This window comes from Stegodyphus dumicola, chromosome X2 (genome assembly GCF_044657685.1).
Source record: "Stegodyphus dumicola isolate Sdum_Otavi_A_Nest chromosome X2, ASM4465768v1".
Classification (NCBI taxonomy): Eukaryota; Metazoa; Arthropoda; class Arachnida; order Araneae; family Eresidae; genus Stegodyphus; species Stegodyphus dumicola.
This window is the reverse complement of record NC_140781.1, coordinates 26,188,700-26,214,599: the sequence shown is the minus strand read 5'-3', so window position 1 is coordinate 26,214,599 and position 25,900 is coordinate 26,188,700. Positions and strand designations below refer to the sequence as shown.

At 31.8% G+C, this 25,900-nt stretch overlaps 1 protein-coding gene across 9 annotated transcripts in view; it reads left to right on the top strand.

The window, feature by feature from the left end:
- Positions 1–25,900, top strand: part of LOC118188896 (serine/threonine-protein phosphatase 6 regulatory subunit 3-like) — a 172,014-nt gene that overhangs the window by 47,206 nt on the left and 98,908 nt on the right. For all 9 annotated transcript variants that reach the window (XM_085810027.1, XM_085810029.1, XM_085810028.1 and 6 more), the window contains 4 exons: positions 8,339–8,452; positions 12,770–12,986; positions 15,676–15,828; positions 21,747–21,875. In XM_085810027.1, the coding sequence (XP_085666153.1) occupies positions 8,339–8,452; positions 12,770–12,986; positions 15,676–15,828; positions 21,747–21,875 (613 nt within the window). The remainder of the gene's footprint in view (positions 1–8,338; positions 8,453–12,769; positions 12,987–15,675; positions 15,829–21,746; positions 21,876–25,900) is intronic.

The window sequence follows — 25,900 nt, the reverse complement described above, 5'->3', positions numbered from 1 at the left end:
TTGCCCCTGTATTCTAACTTTTTGAGCAAAGCTTTGCCTCTTTAGATTTTCATGTTGCACTATTTAAAAAAAAAACACTACAGTTTCACTAAAATTATTTACATATTTGCAAAATTTGTAACATTGCCCCCTTCCCAAGGACTGCATGCCCCGGGCAGTACAATCCCTGGCCGAACTCACAACTAAGGAAAAGAATGCAATACTAAGACAATAATTTCAATAAATAACAAAACAAACATTAAGTCAACAAATAAATTTACAAATTTATATACAAAAATAGCGCCATGGTCATAGTACACTATTTACATAATGTACACTGCACAAAAAACAAAATGGGACAGTTCTATATCTGCTGTTCTACTAGTCCAATTAATGAAATTCGAACTGCATTTTTCATGTCTCGAAAAGCGTGACCTAGGATATGTATTATGTATAGTGTTTTATTATATGTATTTTGACCCTCAAATCGGACTTTTTCTGAAATGACATGCCAATTTTTTTCCATATTTTGATTCTACAACTCAAATTATGCCAAACTACCAAGTCTTGTAAAATTCGCATCAGTAGTTTTTAAAAAATTAGCTCTCAAAATTTTAGCTCCTGAATGTTACTTGAATTTGATATATATATTTATTAATATTTCTTTTTTTATTAAACTTACTTACTTCTATTTTCCAGAATTCAGGCTTAATCCAAATATAATTTGTGCATTTTTTATGATTTATTTTTAATATTTGTATTTTTAAATATTTTTATAAATTTTTCAAAAAAAATTTTTGTTACGAAAAAATTTGTAACATCATCTTAAAGTAGATGTATTTCTAGGCACAACTGGAAAAAATTAGATTTTATATGCAAAATTTTTTAAGATGTACATGAATTTACATATTGATGCATTTTGAAATTTGGCATTTTTTTCTGAGCAAGAATAATGCCAAATGTGGTTTACGCACTTTGTTAAAATTAAAATTAATTTAAAAAATGAATTTTTAAAGTGTTAACTTTAAATTAATTAAAAAGTATGAACGATGACTTTTTCCCACTCGTTTGCAATGCAAAAAAGAAAAGGAAAATAGGTTGCCATAACTTAAGAAGTTTGAGAAGTAAATTGTTTTTTTGTGAAAATTGAAAAAAATACTCCAAGATAAATTTGTGAATATCTCTATAAATTTCACACCAAATATTACAAAATTTAATACTTGGGCATAATTTCAGTCGTAGAATTGAAACGTGGGAAAAAATTGTCATGTCATTTCAGAAAAAGTCCAATTTTTGTGTCAAAATACCTATTCTAGAATGATGCTATATAGAAATTTAATATGTATCCTAAGGTGCACTTTTGAGACATGAAAAACACAATTTGAATTTGTTCAGTTGGCCCAGTAGAACGGGATATATAGAACCATTCCCCCTTTTTTCGCAGTGTACATTATGGGGACTATACTGCAACCATAGTTAGGTACTAGCTTATTTTAATGTGTTTAGAAATGTGTGACGACTGGCTAAGTCCTTTCTATTGAGTTGGATTCCATAACCATACTTTGTAACCTTCGTTGAATTGATGTCCTGTAGCTCTCATGTCATATCGGGTCTTCATCTTCTCTGCCAGTAAGTTTACTCTGGAACAAAATTGTGCACCACTTTAAACCATGCCTGGAGATCTTTGATGTACTTCTTAAGTGATGAAGGCAGATTCGCAGGACGACCGAACATGATCAGAAGGCAGGTGGAGATTATGAGTGAAGAGCATCTGAAATGGGGAATAATAGACGGTAGTCTCTTGGACAGCACTGTGATAGGCCATTAAAAACAGGGGTAACTTCTGGTCCCAGTTCTGTTTTTTTGTGTAAAGCATCAGTGAGAGATTAAGGAGGGTTCGATTAAACTTTTCTATCGTTCTGTCTGATTAGGGATGTAAATGTATCGTTTGTGTTTTGTTGATGTGGAGTAACTTACAGTTTTTTTAAATTACAACCGAGATGAAATTCCTTTCTTCATCAGAGTGTAACTGAAGAGGCATTCCAAACCTAAAAATCCAATGTTGTATCATAACCTCTGCTACTGTGACAGCCTTTTGATTAGGAATGAGATATGCTTTAGGCTATTTTGTGATGCAATCATTGACAACGAGAACGTATTTGTTGCAATCAGCAGTTCATGGTAGAGGTCTCAGGTTGTCAAAGGCGATGTCTTCAAAAGACGCTCCTGTATTAAAAGATTGCATCTTCCCTTAGTTGCGCTTCTTCAGTCCTTTCCGGCCCGCACAGGCATCGGAAGATTGGCACCACTTCTGTATGTCAGCTGTTGCATTACTTCGGTACATGCAGTCTCGAACACTATGTAAGAGTCGTCATTATACCGAAGTGGCCCACTGTTAGACTGCTATGTAATTGTTTAAGGACGTCCAGGATTCGGGGTCTTGAAAGTGTCGGCAGCATCAGAATGCCTTTCCATCATCCAATTTGAACTTCTGGTACAAGATGCAGCTGACTTCTTTGTCACTGTCTGGGTCAGGGGATGTTGAATTCATAACTTGACTTATGACTGGTTTAAACAGGCTATATTTTGCTTCAACCCTGGAACAATATCGGCAGCTTTGTGGGTGTGCTGTTTTAGACAGGGCATCGGCATTGTGATGATTCTCTCCGATGACAGATAATGATATCATATTACTGGAGTTTTTGTATCATCTAGCTATTTGACTTTCTGGATTCTTAAAATTTAAAAGTCAAGTCATTTATGCATTATATATGCAAAGCAGATTTTTCTGCCCTTGAGAACATGATGGAAATACTCTACAGCTGTAACTGTGGTGGGCAAGTCTTTCCTGGTGACACAGTAAGTCCTCTCCAGTTTCGATAGACACTTGCTCCAGTGTGCCACAACATATTCTTGACCGTTTATTTCTTGGGGCGAAACAGTACCAACTCTATTATTGCTTGCTTCCATGTCAAGAATGAATGGTTTGTTGAGCTGAGGATATGTTAGAATTGGAGCAGATGTTAAAGCCACGTTCAGTTTGGTAAATGCATCCTCATTCCTCACATACTTTTGTCCTTAAGTTTTTTTTTTTTGCTTCCTCTCTGTCAGCTTGTGAAGGAGTCTTTTGATGTAAGGGAAGTTTTTCACAAATCTCCTATAGTAGATGCAAAGCCCCAGAAAATTTCTCAGCTATTGGACATTATTGGGGCGTCTCCAGTCTTTAATTGCTAACACTTTTTCTGGATTCGTATACATGCTTTTGGCAGAGATGACATGTTTGAAGGTAAGTCATTTCGTGTCTGAATAATTTACATTTGCCAGGACTTAACTTTAGATTGGCTTCTTTCAATTTCTGAAGAACCTTTATAATATTTTCCAAATGCTCTTCAGACGTTTTCCCAATGTTGTTGATGTCATCCAGGTATATAAGATGGACTTTGTAGGAAAGTCGTCTCACCATGGTCTTCATAAGGCATTCGAGTGTCGTCAGCGCATTACATAATCCAAATGGCATTACCTTGAACTGCCTTGAAGTCCTTGTCCATAAGTAAATGCAGTTTTTTCTGAGTCATCAGAGTGTATCTCTACCTGCCAATATCAACTCTTTAAATCAAGTGTTGGAAAGCACTTGCTTCCAGAAAGAGTTTCCAGAGAATCGTCAGTTCTAGGAAGAGGGTAGTTATCTTTCTTCGTAACCTCCTTCAACCAGCAGTAGTCAACGCAAAATCTAGTTGACCCTTCTTTCTTTCTGAACAAGATGATGGGAGAGGCCCAAGGACTTTCTGAAGACTTCAAAATATTGCTCTCTAGCATGTCCTTTAGAAGTTTTCATACCTCTTCCTGTTTACCAATCAGGATATGCCTTGGTTGATTGGTGGTTGATCCCCTCTATCAGTTCTGTGCTGTGTCAAACTGATTCAACCTATGTCACAAAATGAGCAGGTGAAAACATCCCGAGGTTCTATGACAGATCTTGAAATTCATCTACATTCAGCAGTTTTTCTGTCTTCATAGCTTAGTTATGCATTCTGCAATAACTCTGATATTAGGGTCTACGAAGACACAAGGTCACTGGAGTACATGCTGCAAACACTTCACTTTTCCTAATGATTTTCACTTTATCACTGACTTTGGCAACTCTCATTGGGATGGCGACACCTATAAACCAACGACTAGTGAAGTTACTAGTACTTTTGGTGTGTTATTACAGTTTCTGGGATATTCCATTATACCATACTGCAAATTTCTGTTTACGGCTATGCATCCAAGAAGTAAACTTTCTGTTCTTGCTGGTACTGTGATTTGATCTTGAGCTATGATTTGGTGGATGCATTTAACTCCTTCATCTTTAATTCCGAATAGGGTTATGTCCTCTGAGGCAGAATGTAGTTTGTTAAAGTTCAAGGAGAAATTATTTGCTTAGAAAGTCTAATCCAATTATAGAGGGGTTGGTAATATCTGCTACGTATGCCTTATAATGGTAGACAGCACCTCCCAACCATCATTTAATGTTTAATTTTCCATTGCTGTTGATTTTATCCCCACACACAGTCTGGAGGGCATGTAAGGCGGGATCCTGATGAGCTAGCCTTCCTATTGTTAAGCCGAATCTTTTCAGATTATGGTAACATTCATTGCAGTATTGATGGTATTGAGGAACCCCTTTGATATGTCCCATGATGAAAAGATCATTACTGCTGCCATTCATTTCAGAAATCTGAAGTACTTTGAAAGGGGGCTTCTAAATATTTGGCCTCATTTAAGCTTAAATTGGATAAATGATTGTATTACATGTACGCTGATGTAACAATAACTGTGTTCTCATGGATTGTAAAGTATGTTTCAATATTTTGTTTGAATTACTTTAGTAAATATTTGTATGTTTTGTAATTTATAATTATGTAATGAAATTCAAAATTTGACTTGGCAAAATATTACTCTCATTTAAAATTACTCGTATTAATTATTTAATGAAGAATAAGTTAGTGTTTTTCTATATCTGGATAGCTTTTCTTCCGTTGTAGGTATTGTTGCTTGCTTGAAATTATAGTCCAACCACAGTAAAGACTTAAACAATTTTTAAACTTGCGTATGCTTGCAAATTTCAATCAAAACATAATTTGAGCACATCAGTAAGGGCTGAATATTTGAAAGAAATCATCTTTCTGCATTTTGTGCAAGATAATAAAAAATAATAATAAATATATTAACCGCTTCCCTTACAAAATTTTTTGAAAAAATTGCAAAAAATCATCACATTTTTTTATTTTATTATTAAATGCAAGAAAACAAAACAAAACAATATATAGGTTTTAAGTTGAATTTTTAATTTTTTACAGTTGTAAAAGCATTTAGTTTAAATAGTTTACTATCCCGAGTTATCTCGGGCAAATAAAAAAAATAAATATTTGTCATTGTATGATAGTTTTTGAAACAAGGGACAACTCAAAGTGATACCTGACATTCTATACACTGGTATCTGGTCTCTTATCTTACTGGCTTACTTCTGGAATCTATTGTACGAGAGCACAGAGGCACTGTCTCATTGGATTGGATTTTTTTTTCAGTAGCAGAAATAACCTGTGAAAAATGCCTTGAGGTTATAATCACTATCTGAAAAATCATCGCTTTCGTTATCTTGCATCATCGCCATTATTTTACTTTTTTCAACACAAATATCATTCTTTATACATAACTAATTCACAAGCCGACGTATACTAGACAATAGGGAAAACACGTGACCAGTTCCGCCAAAAGAACTGTGAAACCAACAGAACTTGGCAAACTGCTGAATAAAACCCGAATATTTCCTTTCATTTCCTCGAGGCCGAGTAAAACCGTGTTAAAACAAATCGTACTGACAAATTCTGCTTCGCCCAAGTTTTCTCGGGATAATAATTAACTGCAATATACAGTGGTGGCCAAAATTGTGGACACTTTTGGAAATTTTTGTTTTTGAAATTTGTAAGCTTATAGAAAATGTTAAGTTTCACAAAATGCAAACTTGTATATATCATTTTAAAGAGAATTAATTACTGAATTCAATACAAAACACAAAATTCAATTATTTGCAATACAAAAAAGTTATATGTACTTTAATATAAATAAAAAACAAAGTTATGAAGTGGTTTGTAATGTCTAGCTTTCCTGGCCAATCACTGTTCTTGTTCTGAGAACCAATCAAATGTTAGTAACTGCCAGTAGAAGCTGACATCATGTTTACACTTGAAACAATTCATTATTTTGCTTTATTCTGTAGAAAGAGGACCTGTTTCTTATACACTGCAATTACAAGTAGGAATTTTTGTAAAAATTTTTAATATTTAGTCAAGAAGCAATGACATCAAATAAAAGAGTAGATTGGACACCTAGAAAGAGATGTAATATTATTGTGTTACGAGAAAGTGGTCTTTCCCTATGCTGAAATTGCAAGACAGGTGGGTGGTTCAGTGACTACATCTGGAGTCCGAAAGTTTGTTTACGATATCAGGAGACAAATTCAATAAAAAACAAAGAAGGAAAAGGCCGAAAAAGGTGCACCACATCTATTGATGACAGAAGAATAAAAAGACTATGTCTCCAAGATAGAAAAATGTCATCAGCGGCCTCGGAAGTGATCTGAATGATGCTGGTGTTTCTGTCAGTTCAAGAACAGTCAGAAGATTAACAGATACCAATTCAGAAGTCAAACAACAAAAATCAGTGTTATATTTACAAAATTACAGCGTTATATTACGTTATTTTTGTGTCTTAATTATTGTGTCTTAGATTAACAGATGTTGGACTGAGAGGTAGAATTCCATGAAAAAAGCCTTATCTTAATTTTCAGCAATGGAAAAAAAAAAAAAAAAAAAGACTACAATGAGCAAAGGAACACATTAATTGGACAAATGATCAGTGGTCACAAGTTATATGGCGTGATGAAACTAAGATATCGTTATTCGGTAGTGATGGGCGAAAATATGTAAGACACAGAATAGGAGAAGAGCTACATCCTGACTGCATTCAAGCAACTGTGAAGAACCCAATTAGTGTTATGATTTGGTCATGCATGTCAGCAGATGGTATTGGTCGCCTTCATGTCATCGATGGGACACTGAATGCCAGAAAGTACATTGACACTATTCTAGAACCAAAACTTTTACCTTCCATTCGAGATCTCTTTCCCAACAATGCTTTGTTTATTTTTCAGAAAGATTCTGCTACTTGCCGCATGGCCAAAATATCGAAAGAGTGGTTTCGTACAAAGAGCATTAAATTGTTGTCATGGCCAGGAAACAGTCCTGACCTCAATCCTATTGAAAATTTGTGGAATCGTTTGAAAACTCTTGTCTGATTGAGGCGCCCATCAAATAAAAGGGAACTAATTGAGGCTATAATTGTTTCCTGGCATCATGTAATAAAGATAGAAGAGCTTAAAAATCTTGTCTGCTCAATAAAACGTCGATGTGAAGCTGTAATCAAAAATAAAGGGTACCCTACTAAGTACTGATAACTCACTGCAATCATCACTATCTAATGTATATCGATAACTATTATCGTTTAACGTTTTTTTGTATTGCAAATAATTGAATTTTGTGTTTTGTATTGAATTCAGTAATAAATTCTCTTTAAAATGATATATACAAGTTTGCATTTTGTGAAACGTAACGTTTTCTATAAGCATACAAATTTCAAAAACATAAAAATTTCCAAAAGTGTCCACAATTTTGGCCACCACTGTATACGAACCCGGGATAACTTGAGATAATCAGGCAAGCGGTTAAATACCTTATTTGAGAGTGTATGACAACTAAATAATAGTGAATTTTGATTTTTATGCTGGTGGATGATTGAATTAACAATGTTTTGTTATTTTCCTGATGTGTAACATAAACCGAAAGGACAGTGTGCTTTCAAAGCCCTGTATGAAACATCCCTTTTCCATAGTAAATAAACTGTTTTTATGTATATATGTAATTTGAATAATAAATCATATCTTATTGAATTATTTTCCTGCAAAGATGAAGGTTGTAACTATCATTTTTAAATGTATGTACTACATGAAATATTCATTAGTTTCAAGAAAATTTTGAGTGAAGATAGTTATAATTTCCCTTACTCTATTTGTAGTTAAATAAAGTATCAAAATTAAAAATTCAACTCTGTATAAAATTTAGCATTGAAATAAAATGTGTAAATTAAATGTTTTTTGTGAAATTATATTTAAGTAAAAAACCATGTTATGTATATTTTTGGCCGAGCAATGTAATTTGCAGTTAAATGAAAATTTATGTAATTTCATATCTTATGGCTATATTTTTTTACAATAGTTATGTATTAGTGAAAATGTAAAGATATAATTTCTGACTTTTAGTGTTGAAGTTGTGACTGAATTACTGAATCACATGTTCAAAGATGTGAAAAAAGAGAGTGCTATTGTAAATGGTGTATTGGTTCTATTGGCTTTATTGACATTCAAAAAGCAGGGGTATGTATATTTTTTATCTGCTGCATTCCCATAATACATTTAAAGTATACCTTAATAAATTTTTTAGAAAGAATGAAACACATTCAGATAAATTGCAAATTTCGGTATGTCATCACTGAATTTGACTGCTTTTTGAAGTTACATATTGTCTAGTTTCTCACACTTTTTCGTGTCTTAGACAGAAATTTTCACAGAGTGAAATTTAATTTGTCAAAAATTGCAGTGTGTGAATGATATTTATACTATATTATATATATATAAGACTATATTACCTCAGATTTTAATTTCGGCTTCTGTAATTTTAAGTACCTGCGAGTGGTGCCTCCTATTTAGTTTAAAGATCTAATAAAAAGTTTATTTTAACCTTATCAGGACTTTGTCATATTAATTCAGACTAGAGCGATAACTTGCTTGACAGTCTAACAAGGTCTAAAGAACTGATTTAATCTTCTGCTCAACTAGAACCCTACAAGGAAGAATTTAAAGTATTGAAAAATACTTTGAAAAAGGATTTTGTTCAAGAAAGAAATGTCTATTGAAATCTTACATACTTAGGATATTGATTAACATCCTCTATGATTCAAAATCTTTTGATATTCCAAGATGTGCTAATAGAACTTGCCAAAGTGAAAAGGGCTTCATTAATAAGCCAGTTGTTGGTCATATGATTTATATTTCAGAGATTCATTGGCATGAACACTGAGTCTAGTGCTGATAAATCAGATTTTGGGATTAGATCGAACAAGCTTGACTTGGGCTAAAGTTCTCATGGTTTTTTGAATATTTAGCACTTCAGTGCTAGGCTGTCACTAGGCTGTGATTCTTGACAAAAAGATATGCTTCTTAAACCAAAATATTAGTGATTTTTTTTGCTTTAAAACATAACTTGTTGCCCTTTGATTGCCTGTTTTTGTGCTTTCCTTTCAAAACATGCTGATATCCAAATTTTCTACTCATTTGAGTGTGCTTTTTAGGCATTACATTTTGCATTACGTGTATATTCAATTTTAAATGTGTTTTACTCCATTGCGGGATGAAATAAAATTTTTAGGTATTCATTTTTTAAGCTGTCACAAAATATGACTTTTCATCTAATGATTTAAAAATTATTTGAATTGAGAACCCCATATTTGTTTCTCATTAACCTGTTTTCATTAATTTTTAGAGCTATTTTCCAAATTTTATATATGTCTTGAAACTGTTCAACCAAAATTATGCAGGTTTATTGATTAATGCATTTTAATTTGTTATTACTTGCATCGACTTTTCTTTAAGTGTAAGTAGAACCAAAATTTTCCAACCCGATATACTTCTCTAAGAAATAGAGAAAATTTTTATAGATTTTTTAAATATGGTCTTGTACCTCGGTGAACTTTAAACAGTCTGAAGTGTTTAGGTTACATTAAAACATTCATTTTGTCATATGTAAGTAGACCCAAAAGTCAATAAACATGCATATGTATTGGTACGTCGATAGAACATTAGAGAGTTGGCTAGAGAAGATGAAACCAATCACTTCTTAGCTATGAGGACGAAAACTGCTGCATAAATGATGACTTTAGGTAAAATCACAGCTATCTTGATGGTTTAAATGTAATTTTTATTTTGGACAGGCACAGTTCTTGAGAAATACGATTTTGCTGAATTTAGTCTTCACTAGCCAACTCTTTACTAAGATCTGTCTGCCTCACAATTTTTGTACCAGCACCTTTTTAAGTAGTGTAAAAATACAGCTAAGTGAGACATATAACTTTTTTAGGCATAAGCAAGGGGCAAAAGAGGATGTGTAATATTTACAGTAGTATTTCGAAGCTTGGAAAGTCTTAGAATTTTAAATAGCTATTAGGCAAAAGTTTACAGTAGTGCAGAGGAATTGCAAGGAAAGAGTGACGTCAATGAGGCAGAATAGAATCTCTGAAGAGGATTGTATAGGATTAAAATTTGGTTTCACTATGCTCTGTGATTTGGTTCATGAATTTTATCATATCTGAATGTATAAAAACATATAAAAGTGTAATTTATAAATATGACAAGATCTAATTACAAACTATTATATGATCTGTAAGCTGGCTTTAGAGTCCACTTTGATAGTTTATAAGTTATTAAAATTCTTGGAATGATTTCTGCAAATAGTATAAAATGTTTTGAATTTGGAATGTCAGTTTTCCCAAGGGATAATTCACTATGTTCAAAGTCTTATAAAAGCTATGTGGAAAGCAGTGATAGCACATGCCTGTTATCTCCCTAGAAAGACTCTAATACCTAAATTTAAATTAAAACTATTTTTTTAATTATTATTAATAGAGTCAGCTATGGTCTTGAACTAACTGAGTAGTCGTACTTTTTGATCGCATTCATCCTATTATACTTTCAGCGCAAAATGCTACCATGCACACACAACACACAGTTAAATTATTATTATTATAATTGATTAGGGTAATGTTGGATTTTATTTACTTAATTTCTAAGACATAACTTTAGAATACAAGTTATTTGTCTTAACTTGAATTTTAATTTTCTGTATTTATTCTTTTTTTATTAGAAGTCCATATTATAAACTAAATTAAAATTCTGATTTTTCATATAATACTGAAAGCCAGTTACCTTGTATAAGGATTGGAGGTCTTTATGTTTAATTGCAGTTAAGCATCCCACAGCCATCAACATATACAAGTTGTAGTTTTGCTGATTTACTTACAGAGGACCTTGCCATTTTTTCAGCAAAGTTTATTATAGTGTATTTTTTTTTTTTTTTTTTTTTTTCATTTCTGTATATTATTACATTATTCTGCAGTAAGACAGTAAGATTTCATTTTATAAGTAAAGATGTATTAATTTTAATAGAATTTCTTGAATGTGCAATAGAAATATATTGGTAACAATGCATACATTTTATGAAAGATGTTCGCAATCCTGCAAAATTTCTTATGTGATTTTCCAGCCAACTCAAGGTCTTTACCAATTTGCATTTCGGACTTTCGAATTGGAAATTTAATTTATGAATTTGAGGCCATTAATTTGCTGTCTTATTGGAACTGTATACATTATACAAAATTATTCTCCCTTTTGCTGCTGCTGTAATGCTTTCTTTTCCTCTTAAAATTTTGCTCAAAGGGTTTTTCTGTTGCCAAGTCGTTTTCTCCTTGAAGGGGGAGATATGTAAAATAAAAATTAAGTAACTTTAAATTAGGAATAACCCTTTAATTTCTGTTTTTAATTTGGGCACTTCCCCCTCTCTATTCTAAAAATAATAATAGCTTTTCCAAAACAGCTTCATATTGGAAAACTAATTCTGCATTATGTCATCTTAACCTTTTGCATTGTATAGTTCTTAGCCAATCAAAATAAAAGAAAAAAATGACTATAAATTCTACTGTAGTCCAACTATTCTCTTTCTGTGCTTGCTTGTGCTTAATTAACCTACATCTGTTTGCCGCTCAGCAGTATCTTCTGTTGTTAAAAATATAATATGCCATAGTTTTCAAAATTATGGGGTGAATATTATTATGGGTGAAGCAAATATTGCCTCCAAAAATAGCTTTCTTTATCCAATAATAAAATTATGTTAAATTCGGCTCTGTCTGTCTGCCAGTCCATTATAGCTATTCCCAAGTCATCTCATAACACACAAACGTATGTAATTTGCATCAGCCAAAGTGTAGCCATGAATTGGTGATTTGACATCATATGACAATTTTACTGTTAACGCATTAGGAATTTTATAAATACACTGTCTAACTGTATGATATTCATTCATTATGAAACATCATTCGTATTGTTTTCGTCGTAATCTCGTCTGTTTACGAAAATAGAATATTAAGCCATCACTTTCAGCAGGAATGGTCCTCCAGAGCTCAAATCCTGTGATTTCCTTTTATGATAAGTCTGAATGAAGCAACAAGAATAGGAAGATTATCCAGCATTATTGGCTGCATGAAAAGATGTTTATGCAAGTTACTGATATATGTTGTTGACTTCGTTAAATTACTTACTTTATAAAAGTTACTGATTTCATTAAATGATTTGCTTGATAAAAGTTACCGACTTGATTAACTGACTTGATTTATCTTGGATATTATTATAACCATATTTAATAGATCATTATAACAATTATTAGGAGTTTAGTGTTTCATTTTGAAATTTTTTCTGTCAATTTATTTAAACCTGATTATAACTATAATTTAGATGCAAAATTATGCATTAATTTCTTTACAAAGGTATTGTCTTATATTAATGTGGTATTGATTTTTTTTTTTTTCAAATTGTGTGTATGTATATATTCTCTTCGTGTAATGCCTGGGTGTTATCTTCTTTTAGGCCAGCTGGAGTTCAACAGATTCCATCCAATCAGAGTGATCAACCTCTGCAAGCAGATAACGCACCAGTGTGCTTTTTAACACTTTCTAGAAGTAATGAAACAGAACAGATGACAGCCTTAGATGCAGAAAGGTTATCTCATGGTGTAAATAATGTACTGACAGCTATACTTTCTTATTTAGAAAATTTTCATAATCTTCTTTTGAAACCACCTGCGGTAAGTGAATATTAAAATCTAATTACAAAACAAAAATTCTTTTGATTTCCATTCTTAATATAATTTATCAAGTGATTGTTGTTCTCAATTATTTAACCAAGGTCTCTTTGTGTAATTAATCGATATTAGATTATAAAGGATTTGGTTGTATTTGAAAGCTTCAAATTTTACTGTATGCCTTTAATTCTGGTGTAGTCATGCTTCAGTTTCGTTTGTTAAAAGTAAATGGATCTTTGTAATCATTATTTTCATATTTATCTTTACATAATGAGTGTTATCAATTCTGGTAGGTATTGTAATTAAATAACAAAAATCAGTAATGTAATTTTATTTACTGTAATGCATTTTAATGTGTATTGTGATTATGTGAATATGGATAATGCTGACTTTTAGACATAGGTTGTTTTCTAAAGGTGGATACAGGCGTATTTTCTTCAAGTTGATTAAATATATATTCTTCCAATTAAGGTATTTCTCAAAATATGATGTGAAATTTTATGGAAACAGTTTTAGCTCTAGAAAAGCTGGCTGTAAAAATAATTCATCTTGGGTTCTCGTGAAGCTAAAAGTCTATTTTACATAATGTTCGTTATGCTTAAAAAACATATTTAGCTGTTTCAATTAAAAATCTTGGTTGTATTATTAATTAATATTTTAATGGAACCAGTTACAAAGTTAACTGTAAATTCTAGTATGCCCATTACTGAGTCATTATACTAGACCAGCATTGAAATAAGTAATTTATACTTTAGAATTTGCTCCTGAATTTGTCAAATTTTGATGAGTAATAGGCATTGGAAATAATTTAAATTGGTAAACTTCATCAAATATTTTTACAGGTTTATTTTAATGTATATCTTGAGTTTTGCATCTAGACTTTTACATCTAATGTACAATAAGGAAAAAAAAATGTTTGACATGTGAGTGCTGCTTAAGCAGAAAAATTAGAGCAATGTGGGTGATTTTAAATACTCTTGTTTTCTAAGCATAAAAGAATGTGTTTGGAATATTGAGAATTTTATAGTCTTGCACTCAACTCAATTGCTGAGGGTAAAAGAAGCTTTAGAAGTATTAAAATTTTTGTTCATTTAAGAGGATATATATCATGTGGTTGTCCTTTTCTGTCACCCACCATTGATTTGTTTCTCCCAGTGAAATCATTATAGTTGATGAGCAACTATGAAGAATTTACAGGGTGTATCTGAACAAGTGGGCAAAACTTTTAGGGGGTGATAGAACGCAGCTATACGGGTAGTATTCGTCATAGAATGTGTAATCGGAACACAAAAGACAAGCTGTAAGGTGACAATGTAAATAGTATAAAAGGGCAGGTCCTTGCACTGAGTGCCATTTTCTGCTATGGGATCCAAAAAAGATGGTTGGTTTTACAAAATATGAAATGGTTGATATGCACTTCGTGTACTGTGTGGCAGTCGTAAATGTAAGTGAGGCACAGAGACTTTACTGGGACTGGTTTCCGATGAGACGCACTCCACATCAGAAACCATTTGAGTGTTAGCATCAACACCTGTCTGAAATGGGATCCTTTGCCGCAGCCGAGTAAGACACAGGGCATGAAAAGAGCGTCAGGTTACCGCAACTTGAAGAAAACATTTTGTGTAGGTTGTAAGATCAGCCGGTGTGTAGCACATGAACAGTTTCCCGTGCTGTAAACGTGACCCAAATAACAGTTTGCCATATGCTACAAAAGTGTTGTCAACAATGGACTATCAGCCACGTATCGATTTCACATGTTGATGCCTGCATCAGAATGCAGAGCAGCTGGATTTTAGTGCACATGTTCTGTTTACAGACGAGAGCTCTTTTACCAGTGATGGTGTTTTTAACACCCACAAATCGCGCACATGGGCATCTATGAATCTGCATGCCACACATCCTCACTCGTTCCAGTGGCGGATCTCTATAAATGTTTGGGCAGCAGTCCTGAATGAGCATTTGATTAGCCCATACCTTCTGCCACACTGTCTGGATTGTGAAATCGCACATTCCGACGAGAGGTGTTGCCAGAGCTGTTGTGTCTGATGTCAAGACCCATCAACTGTGGGGGCCACATGAAAAGCCTATTCTAAGAGTGCTTCGTTGAAATCAATATGGATCTAGTCGCGAGGATCGCCATTGCCTGTGATAGTCAGGAAAGGTGTCTTCGCAAATGTGCATCAGTCCCTATGCGGCAGGTGTGAAGCCTGCGTTAGTGCTGGAAGGTCTTTTGAGCAATTTCTTAAGCATTATTCTGTTAATAAAATGTTAATAAAAGTATCTCCTCTCATTCTTGTGTTAATGCTTTAAATGTAACAGTGGAAAACTACCCATCTCACCGCTTGTGTTCTGACCATACATTCTATGATGAATATTGCTCGTATAGCTGCAGATTCACCCTGTATAGCAGATGGCCAAAATAGTGCATTAGCAGTTTGCAGCTGAATATTTTATATGCATGTTTGAGATTTAACATTCATACTTTATTTAAGGTATCTTTGTATCTTAATTATATCTATTGTTATTTTGTGCATGTTCACGTATGTAAAGGAAAATTTTCTTAAGGACATTGCATATTAGTACTGTGTTATGGACACTGCATATTAATCCCGTGATTATAGGTCTAATGTCTTTTTCCATTTTGCTTAATGTTGAAGATGTTATTGTGATTAACATATCACATTGTTTTCAGAAACCTGCCATAACTTTAACAATTGGATGCTTAGATCCACCTCTTGGCTATTGTCGTTTAGAAGTTGCTCATTTGTTGACAGCTTTACTTTCAACGAATAATCATGACGTTAATATGAAGCTTGCTGAACTAAAGACTATAAATGTTCTGATGGTAATAATTTGAATATTGATCTGTATTTTCAAATGCATGATATGCTATTTTATGATATTAGTTGGCATGCCTTGTATCTCATTTACAATAGCTATTTTTCTGCAAGTTATGATGTATGGGTAAATTTTCATGTTTTGCTAAATTGTAACCTTTTGCAAAGTATGTTGCATGGCAATCTCTGTAAATTACAATTTATAAACTGCTTTCATGTAAGTGCATTGTGTTTGCTTTCTTTTGACATGTCTCATTAACAAATACATTACTTTATTTTAAACTTAATGTTATTGTAACAGCAGTTTAATAATATCAAAGACTGTAGAGAAGCAGTTCCAAAACTGTGGAATTACCAGTACAGCTTTGTGAATTTATTGCAGCACCTCATTGCCTATTAATGCCAGTGATTTCCTAAGAAACATTGTTTCATAGCTTTTATTACGCAATAGAAATTTTTATTTAAGTTATAACACAAAAGCAATTTTATTAAAATAATGTATTTCTATATTAAACATCTCTAGGCCATGTGATAACAGTTCCTGAAAGTCTGATTTAAATTGTGTAAGAGACTTGAAATGCAAGGCACTTACAGTGGTTTTAATGAGTATTTAACAAAGAATAACCACAGAAGGTTAACAGTTTAGCTGCATTAACAGTTTAGCATTAGTGCATTAACAGTTTAGTTGGATATTTCAGGTATTCAGATAATAGATTTCTCAAACTGTTGCTGATTACAGTCTTTTTAATTGGTCTGATTGAACATTTTATTTGAAGATTCTCTCTTTGATGCAGTAGTTTTCTTTCTATTATATATTATTATTTTCACCATCCCAGGCTAATAATGGTTATTTTATAAGTTTGCTAATTGTATCTTGTTTAGACAACCGTCTGCTTATTCTTAAAAAGTATACTGGTCTAATCATGTAATATCAATATTTGCTTCGTTGGTTTTCTTATAACAATTTTTATGTGTTGATTTAGTGTGTGATCAGTTTATTTTGCACAGTGTACTTCCTTACTGTTAGCTAGTGACTTCTAAAAATGCTTACACTTCAAATAATCCCAGGCTGCTGGCTAAGTTAGTGCACTTTTAGGACTCTGCTGTAGAATTTTGGAACTGTACTGAAATCTCTTTTATGTTGAATTTTGCTTTACTTAAATATAAATTTGCTCCTTATCCAAGGCAGGTTAATCAATAGTAAGTTCTCTCTCTATTTTTTTAATCTTGATGTTCAGTGATGTTATGTCCAAGGTATTATTAATTTTCCCTTACTGTCAATTTTTTATTTACTCCTCTTCCTGTCTGTTCTTTACCTTCAAGATATTCATTCAGAAGTTTGCAAATTAGTCCTCTTAGAAGGAAAAGAAGAATGCAAATACATGATTTAATTTGATATGGATTGCAATGTCTTGATGCTGTTTTTGTTTAACTCCAGCTCTTAATTACTGCAAATTAGTTTACTATCCCTGCCATTTGAAGACGTTGTAGCTAATGGTGGTTTTTACCATCTAATTAGTGCTATGTGTCATTTGAACTTGGATCTTAAAGTCAGGCAGATTTGTAGTGAGAGTTTGACATTTATATGATTCCTTCAGAGTATCATGTAGATCTATGTGGAAAATAGCACAGAATGAACAAAGAGGATGACAGTTTTGTATCTCCCATTTTTATTAGCTTTGTTTGTTGGCTTTTTTTATTGCTAAGTTATTTAATTAGTTTAAATTTTTTTTTTTTTTTTTTTTGTGATGTGTGTGTTTGGAAGCGATGAATAAAGATTATAAAAAGCCTGTTATGTACCATTGTATTAGATTATGTTTTTAATGAAAAAACTGACTTTTTCATATTTTTATATTGTTTTATTCATTCCAGTTATGATTCTATCAAGCTTTGTAAAAACTGTACAATTTTTTTGACAGTAACACACAAAATTTCATTCCCATAGCATTAAGATCTCTTTAACATGTTGGCTGCCGCACACATTTTACACGGTTTGCCCATGGTGCCAATATGATTTTTTTTTTACTATGTGATGTATATTATGCTGAAACATTATCTATGGAAGATAAGATGAGTTATATAAATGTGTTTAATGTATTTTTCATGGTGGGGGTCACTGGTAACCCCCAAGGCGTATAGATAGCTTTTGTGATTTGTTATTTAAGTTTTTGCGATTTATTATTTTTCAAACCATTATAGTAACAATGGTGTTATTTAAAAATTTATTAGTATCGATATTTTCTCTAATTATGTATTTTTACTATTGGTCGCATTGCTGCTGACCGGTGGCCCCCACGGCACTGTAGCCAAGTCAAGTGCCGGCCACCGGTGACCCCCACAGCAGTCCAACGTGTTAATGATTATGCTCCACCAGTGGCTCAGCTGCTGAGTTGCTGTTCGTTCATCCCTGTGTTTGAATCCCAGTGAACAGGCTAATTTTATGGTTTTTCTCCGTGTACAACATGAATATGAGCCGATTTCCCTTGAAAAGTCCTCCACAGTGGCATCCTATTCCTTAATCAAATAGCACTTGTGTCCTTTGCTATGTTTAAGTAACTTAAATAATCTTTTCAAATTAAATTTCTTTAATTTCTTCTTGAGTAATTGTAATTATTCAAAAAGATGACCAAACAGGATTTAGTCTTTTTTACATACTTTTTATACATTTTCCAAATTGTAAATTTTCTTACATATTTGCATACTTTTTAGCCATATTTTGTAAAAAATTAGTTTTGTTTTCAAATGATTCAAATGTATGGAAACATATTTAAAAATAAGAAGCACTAAGTATTGAATTTAAATTTGATATAAAGTTAAAGGTGATGCAAACACATAATTCTTTTCTCAGTTACTGAGACTTAATTTTGTAACACTTTTTTTTTTTTTTCATTTGACTTCACATATCAAGAAATTTTACTAGGTTAACTATTATTTACTAGGATAATTTTTTTAATTAATATATTTTATAAAATGAAACCGACAGCTTTTGTAAAATTTTTTAAGAAAGTTCTTTTTAGAACCATGATACTTATTTATTTTACTTAAAAAGCAAAGAGTTTTGTTTATTTATTATAACATGCTTGCATTTTACCTTCAGCTGGGTATAACACTTTTTTTAAAAAAGCCTTTTTCTGTTACTTTATTTACCTAAGTAAACTTAGCAGTTTAACAGTTGGAGGTTTTGGTGCATAATTTTTTTTGGGTGGGTGGGGGGGAAAGAATAACTTTACACAGAGATAATTAGCTTGTAATGTAACATTACTTGATGGGGGGAAAAATTGTCCTTTAAGATAATTCATGAAGCTTGTCCCACCATGCATGTAGAAGCAGTGAAATGGCATCTTTCCCCAATTGTAAATTCTCCTAACATGCTTAAATAAATTGCTAGTTTTAGTAGCAAAATAAAAATGTAAAATTTATTAAAATGTTTTTCAGTTATTTAGAAAATATTGATCATATCTGCAAAATAATATTTTTTAGTAAAAAAATTACATAATTTAGAAAAAAATCACTCACTATGACTTTTTATATCTTTTTTAATGATTTCATAGTAAGTTCAAAATAGAAGATTTTTGCTCCAGTGCTATATTTGCTACAGGTTTGAAAAGGAGAATGTTTAGAAGACTGTCATGTTTATTTACATTTCACTACCTTTCACCTCAAGCTCCTAATTCTCTGTCCAAAGAAAGGGTTTCTAAAAGTTCTAAAGCTTCTGAAATAGTAAGCTTTTTTCTTGCCATAATACTACAAAACTAAAGATTGGTGTGTTTAAAGTAACTCTAAGAAAATTCAAAATATTGAACCGAAAGTTAAAAATCGAAATGGAAAAATTCTTGGAAAAAATTTTGAATGCTTCCATCTAGTATATGCCAAATTTGCAATTCACGCATCATGAATGCAGAGCATCTTCTAATGTGCCCAGAACTAGATAAAAGAGTCTCAGAATCGTGGTGAGATAAGTAAACTATATTGCAATGCCAGAGCTTTCATGAACTCCTTGTAAAGCCCACATCTCTTATGTTCCTTTCCTTGTTAAAAATTTTAACTTTTTACTTTTGTTACCATGTTCATTTATTCTGATTTTTACTTTATAAATGTTTGTTCTTTTTTATTATTCATCATTGTTCTTGTGTGATACTTGAGCTGTTTTGTATGTTTGGATTGATCTTTCCAGTAAAGCCATATGTAACAATATTTTGAATGGTTGTGCTGCCATGTAAAAGCAACATTTGCTACATGCATGTTGGAAAAAATTTATCCCATCTTTTAATTTCAGTCATTTTTAGTTAACGTATATGAATTCAAATATTTTGTATCTGAACAGAAACTTTAAAATAAAAATATTCATTTTAGTACCAAAAATTGTTACCCATATTTAATTGCACAAAAAATTTAAGAAAAATAACTGCTTCAAAATTAGACTTGTGAATTTATTTGTACGTTATTTGAGTGCATTAATAAAAGTGCTTTTTGCTTTTTAATTGTATCAAAATGAATATAAAACATGATCTAAGTAGGTCTTAATATTTTCACATTGTTATTGGGAGCCCATTGATTCAATCCGTGAAATTGTTGATAAGTTTCAGGGATCATATGCATCAGGGAATTGTGCAGTGGGAAGGTGGAGTTATAAAACTACAACTGAGACTTGGAAATTAGGAAGCAAAGAAATATTTACAATCTTACTATTTACACAGAATTATCAAGTATCTTTGATATGTGATTAAGTTACACTGGTAGACTGTATTAGACTCTGTGGTTACAGATTTTTCTGAAGTGATGCAAGCTCTCATATAGTCAGGCAGAAAGCTTTACACTTGGATTTCACAAAGAAGCTTCAGGATTTGAACCACTGATTAGCACATGGAATAGTACCTTTCAACTGCAGTGGTGTGAATTGCATTGACACTATACTCGGGAACAATAAGACGAACATCTTGTGGAGTGATTAAATTCTGCTGTATGTTGTGGATATCTGATGTATGTATGTAGGCATGACAATTATGACAGTAGTATTACTTACCAGAGTACATTGTGAAATTTCATGGTGGTGGTGATGGATAGTGGGCAACTTCACCTGGGGTGCCCTTTTTTTTCTTCGCGTGTTCTTGCTTCATGAGATATTGTACCATGAATACTTAGAGCTTTAAATCAGTATTGGACAGTTACAGTCTGTCCATTCTGCTAACTTTGTGGCTCGACTTATTGGGATTGTCTTATTCTTCTTTAGGCATATTAACATATTCATTTATAAAGCAAAGACTGGGCAGTTTGAGGCAATAGGATTGAATGAAAGTAGCTAGTTGGCCCAGAACTCAGTCTTTCAGATGAATTGGAGTGCTGGTTGCAAGGCCTACCATACTGACCAGAACTATCCACTAATATTTATGGAAGCTTGATAAAAAAAAAATCTACTGTACTGATATCATTTAAATTTGAAATAAAAACATTCCTATGGCTGTTAGACCATTATATGTAATCTAGTCACACACACAAGATTTTGTAGCCAATTATTGGTAGCAAGTATAAAAACAAAACTATTTAAACATCTGGGCCATTGCATTAGCTGAGCAAATACATATTCTGGTTTGAGGTGATTATGTAATTTGGTCTAAAAATTTTAATAAATATCACATGACTATTTTCTTTATTATAAGATTTATAAGTTTGTAATTTAAGTAAATTTAACTAATGAGTTCTGTTTTAAAGTAATTCTTTATGACCTGATACTAAAACCTGTGCTACTCAGAGAGTTAAATGAGTGCTAAAGAAAAAAATACTATTTATCACAATAAAATTGTGACTAGGAGCCGAAATCTTGGGGAATGAGTCCCCTATCCTAAATTATTGTTTGCAAGTATACAATATTATTAACAAAATTCTTATTTTCTTGTATTTCTGTTTTAAATCTTATCTTTTTTCCAAGGATATGTTTTTCAAATATTCATGGAATAATTTTCTTCATACACAAGTGGAACAAGCTGTAGGAAGAGTAATTACTAATAGCCCAACTGTTGACAAGGAGGGCAATAAAGTTCACCCTTTACTTGAACAGGTAAATAAAAACACAGTGATTTAAATAATATTTAAAATTTTTTTATAAATCATGAAATTGCAGCTCAATATTTTCAAAATATGGTACTTAATCTCAAGTTTCATTGTAAATTTCATGACATTTTTTAAGCTAAACTTATTTTTCTTTGGAAAAATGTGTACCGAAGAAAAAATCAAATGATGAATGAAATGAAAAATTTTACTGTTTAAATTTCATTTGTGTCATTTAAATTACTTGCAAGCTTTTACCTGTTTCAATTTCAGATCTGTTTTTTGTTCATAACTAATTTTAAACTATGCATTACAAATTTTATTTCATAGGCCCTTGAATTTCAAGCATATCCCTGAAAGTGTGTGTTGAAATTTCAAATGTACATTTTGTCGTAATTAAATTAAGATTACGGGAATTTTGTTTCCTCTTAGTCTAATTTTCTTATTATGATAATTAAATAAAGGTATTAAAATTTTTTTGTTTGGGGTTATAGCTGTCTGAATTAACGTAAGCTTTGGTGGGAGCGAGTACAAACAGGTGCGCGTTGTTCTGTTGGTCGAAGAATTGTGAAAGCGGTAGAAAATTTCGGGTACATTCTGTATTCTTTTTCTCGCACCCAAGACTACACAGGTTTTAATTTCTACCAGGATTTAATAATTTGCATTCTCATTCCGCGTGGTCAGGTCATATTCGTGTTTATTATGATCTTTATGCTTATATTATGAGCATATGTATGGATATTTATAATATTTTTGCAGTAAGGGCCGAAGTATAGTTAAACTTCAAAAATGGGTGTGTTTTAACACAGATTAGCTTTCTAAGGAATAATACTCAGAATGGCTTAAATAAAGTAATCGAATAATCAAAATAATAATAATTATTATCATTTGTTTTTTGCCAATGCATTATACAGTACGAAAGTTGAGGTGGTCCTCCCTTTTCTTTGCAAAATCTCGAATATTGAAACCGTCACAGTTTGCAGGAAAACAAGCAACGGACTCTTTCTTTTTTGGGGGGGGGTCACTTTCTAATCTGGATTGAGTAGGACTAAAAAAAAGTTCTGCGGTCTACCAGCCCAAGCAAAGAGTGATTTTGTTCCAAAAATTTAACACAGATTCAAAATTAGAATAAAAAACACCCCAGATTGGTAAGTCTCTTTCTTTTCCTTTGTTTAGTTAGTTATTCTCCGAATACCGGCAGCTGTTGAATTCCAATTGCATAATATCACGTGTGGAAGAATTAAGGTGCACATATTTCGCAATAACGTTTGCGATATTTTGCAGAGATAATTAATTTTGATGTACAGTCTAAGATTTGTTTATGAGACCTTAAAAGTATTTTACTGTGCTTGCTAAGCAGAATATTCTTTAGTTCCGTTGGGCTATTTTTATATGATGCACATATCGGAATGTTAAAAGCATTATTTAGCTGAAAAATCTAAAGAGCGGCTACAATCTACACTCTCTCCTCTTTTTCTAGTTATGCTCGACTATGCAAAATTTTCAGATATTCGGCAATTTCCGAGTATTCCAGTATGCTTTTACTGTTAAAGTATGGCTGCATGAAGCAAATTCCCATCTTCTGATTTCATAAATCTTCCTCTTTTTACTTAAATTCAGAGCTTAAATTGTGCAGTAGCCCACAGGAGCTCGGCTCCATTACTTCTTAGTTTCTGGGACATACTCTAATTCTAGCCCAACCGTACCGGAGCCCTAACTAAGAGGACTCCTGTACCTTTTTTATGTAATGGAACAATTATTTCAGTAGAAATTTGATCTAGAAGATTTTATTTTTAGCAATAAAATTATGCAAAAAATCACTTATTAAATTGTAATTTATCTCTTTATACTTTATTTTATTTTAATTATTTAATTACTTTATTCTTTCATTATTTTTATAAATTAATTATGAATTAATTAAATAATAATTAATAAACATTAATTATTAATAGCAATTAAATAATTATAAATTAATTTGATACTTTAACTATTTGATTCTTAAATTATTAATGATTTGAATAGTCATTTTATTTATTTATTTACTCTTGTTCCTCTTTCTGGATGATCTTCCATAGGGCTCTTCTGCTTTTAGAAATTAAGCGTTGCTTAAATTACTTTGCTTGCAATATCTGTTAAGGAAAAAGTGTTATTCAATGAAAATTTAGAAAAAGTTCAGAATTTTTATTTAAGTTAAATTATTTAAATATGAGTGAAAAAATAAATTGTAATTATTTTTAGGTGCCAAGCGAAAATAATAAATATGGGTTATTATTTATTTTCTCTATTTTGAACTGAAATTTCATCATTAACCTGTTCAGTACGGGCGTGTCATATGTGCATCAGCAGTGAACATTACCTCATGGCCGGGTGTGTCATATTTGAATCGCCATTTAATTCATTCTATGGCTGGGCGTACTACATTTGACTTTTTAGATAGAATGTTTAATTAATATTTTTTCTTGCCGCTAGATGTAGCTGTATGTCTGTTGTGGGGAAATATATCGAAAGTTAAGTTATGTGTACCTTCATTCTTCTGCAATGTTTTTTATTTTTGGTATTTTGTTTCGGAATGAGAGGGAAATTTGTGGGTAGGTGTTGAGCAATGTAATGTCTCTTTAACTGCATCATTTGATATAAGCAAATGCACGTGTTCTTGATGCTTTGAGGTACTTTTTATTTTTGCAATATAGGTATTTGAAAGTAGAAGAATATACACAAATGCTAATTCGTTAGTGTTGAGTAACATGATGGCTCTTACTGCGTCATTTCATATAAACAAATGAACATGTCCTCGATGCTCTGGAATACTTTTTAATTTAATTAATTTATTTTTTTATTTTATTTTTTATCACCGGATAGTGGAGTAGATGTTCTATCATTAGAGACTTTGTTATTACTCTTAGATTTTTCCAGCATTGAGACAAATATATTGTATGGCTTAGCAAAAGTTTTTTTTTAATGTTCTATTGCTGGTGTTCTATTTTTTTAATGGCAAAACAAAAGCGCTATCTGACTGTAGAAAATACATAAATCTAAATGAGACAAATTTGCTGATATACTGCTCCTGTGACATTTGCAATGTTGTACTTTGCGTACACCCATGTTTCAAAGAATATCATACACTGTCTTTTTTTTTTTTTTTTTTTAAATATTGCTTCCTTTTTGTTGTTTGCACATTGAATTTTTATGAAAAACAGTTTTAATATTTTTTAATTTTAATTATGTGTTGTGTTAAATAAAATCTGCAATTGTTTGGATATTTTTCCATATATATTTAATTGTGAGATAAAGGAAAAATTATATTATTCTAGAATGAGTATTTTATAAAATTTTTAAGGAAAATATAACAATAAAGGTTTAAAATTAATTCTGACAACTACCTGAATGTTCTTCTCATAATGTACCAAAACTTGGAACAAAATCGATGATAAATTTAATTTATACAAATTTTTTACAAGTTAGTCTTAGCAGTGCAAATTGCCCATCCCCACAAGACGGCGTATCCGGTTAATGCGCCGTGCCAAGATAACGCTTCGGTAACAGAGGTGCCCATCATGAACGGGTTAAATTTTGTAATATAGTATAGTTCTGCATACTTTTTCGACTCTCCTTATAAACTAGTTTTGTAAATTGAACTGTAGTTCTTCTAAAATTCAATTATTTTCCATGGTTGAGGAAATACTCATTCTCTCTTATTAAATACTGAATTTCTCATATTTTAAATTGCAAGTCTAATTTTTCTTTTAAGGTTATGCAGTTGTGTATAATGTAATTAGACAGGTCCTTATTTTCCCCTTAAAATGGGCTTATAGGTGCTTATTTTTTAAAAATAAATTGTGGCTACTAACCCTGATCTATATATATACATATTATAAATAAACATACATATATATATATATAAACTATACAATAAGTACGAATTAAAAAAATAAAATGAACTTAAACTGGTTAAAAGAAAACATTGAATTTAATTGTGAGGAAAGTGGCATGAAATAGCTTTCAAAATAGCATCGGAAAGTGTTTCCTGTTTTTTCT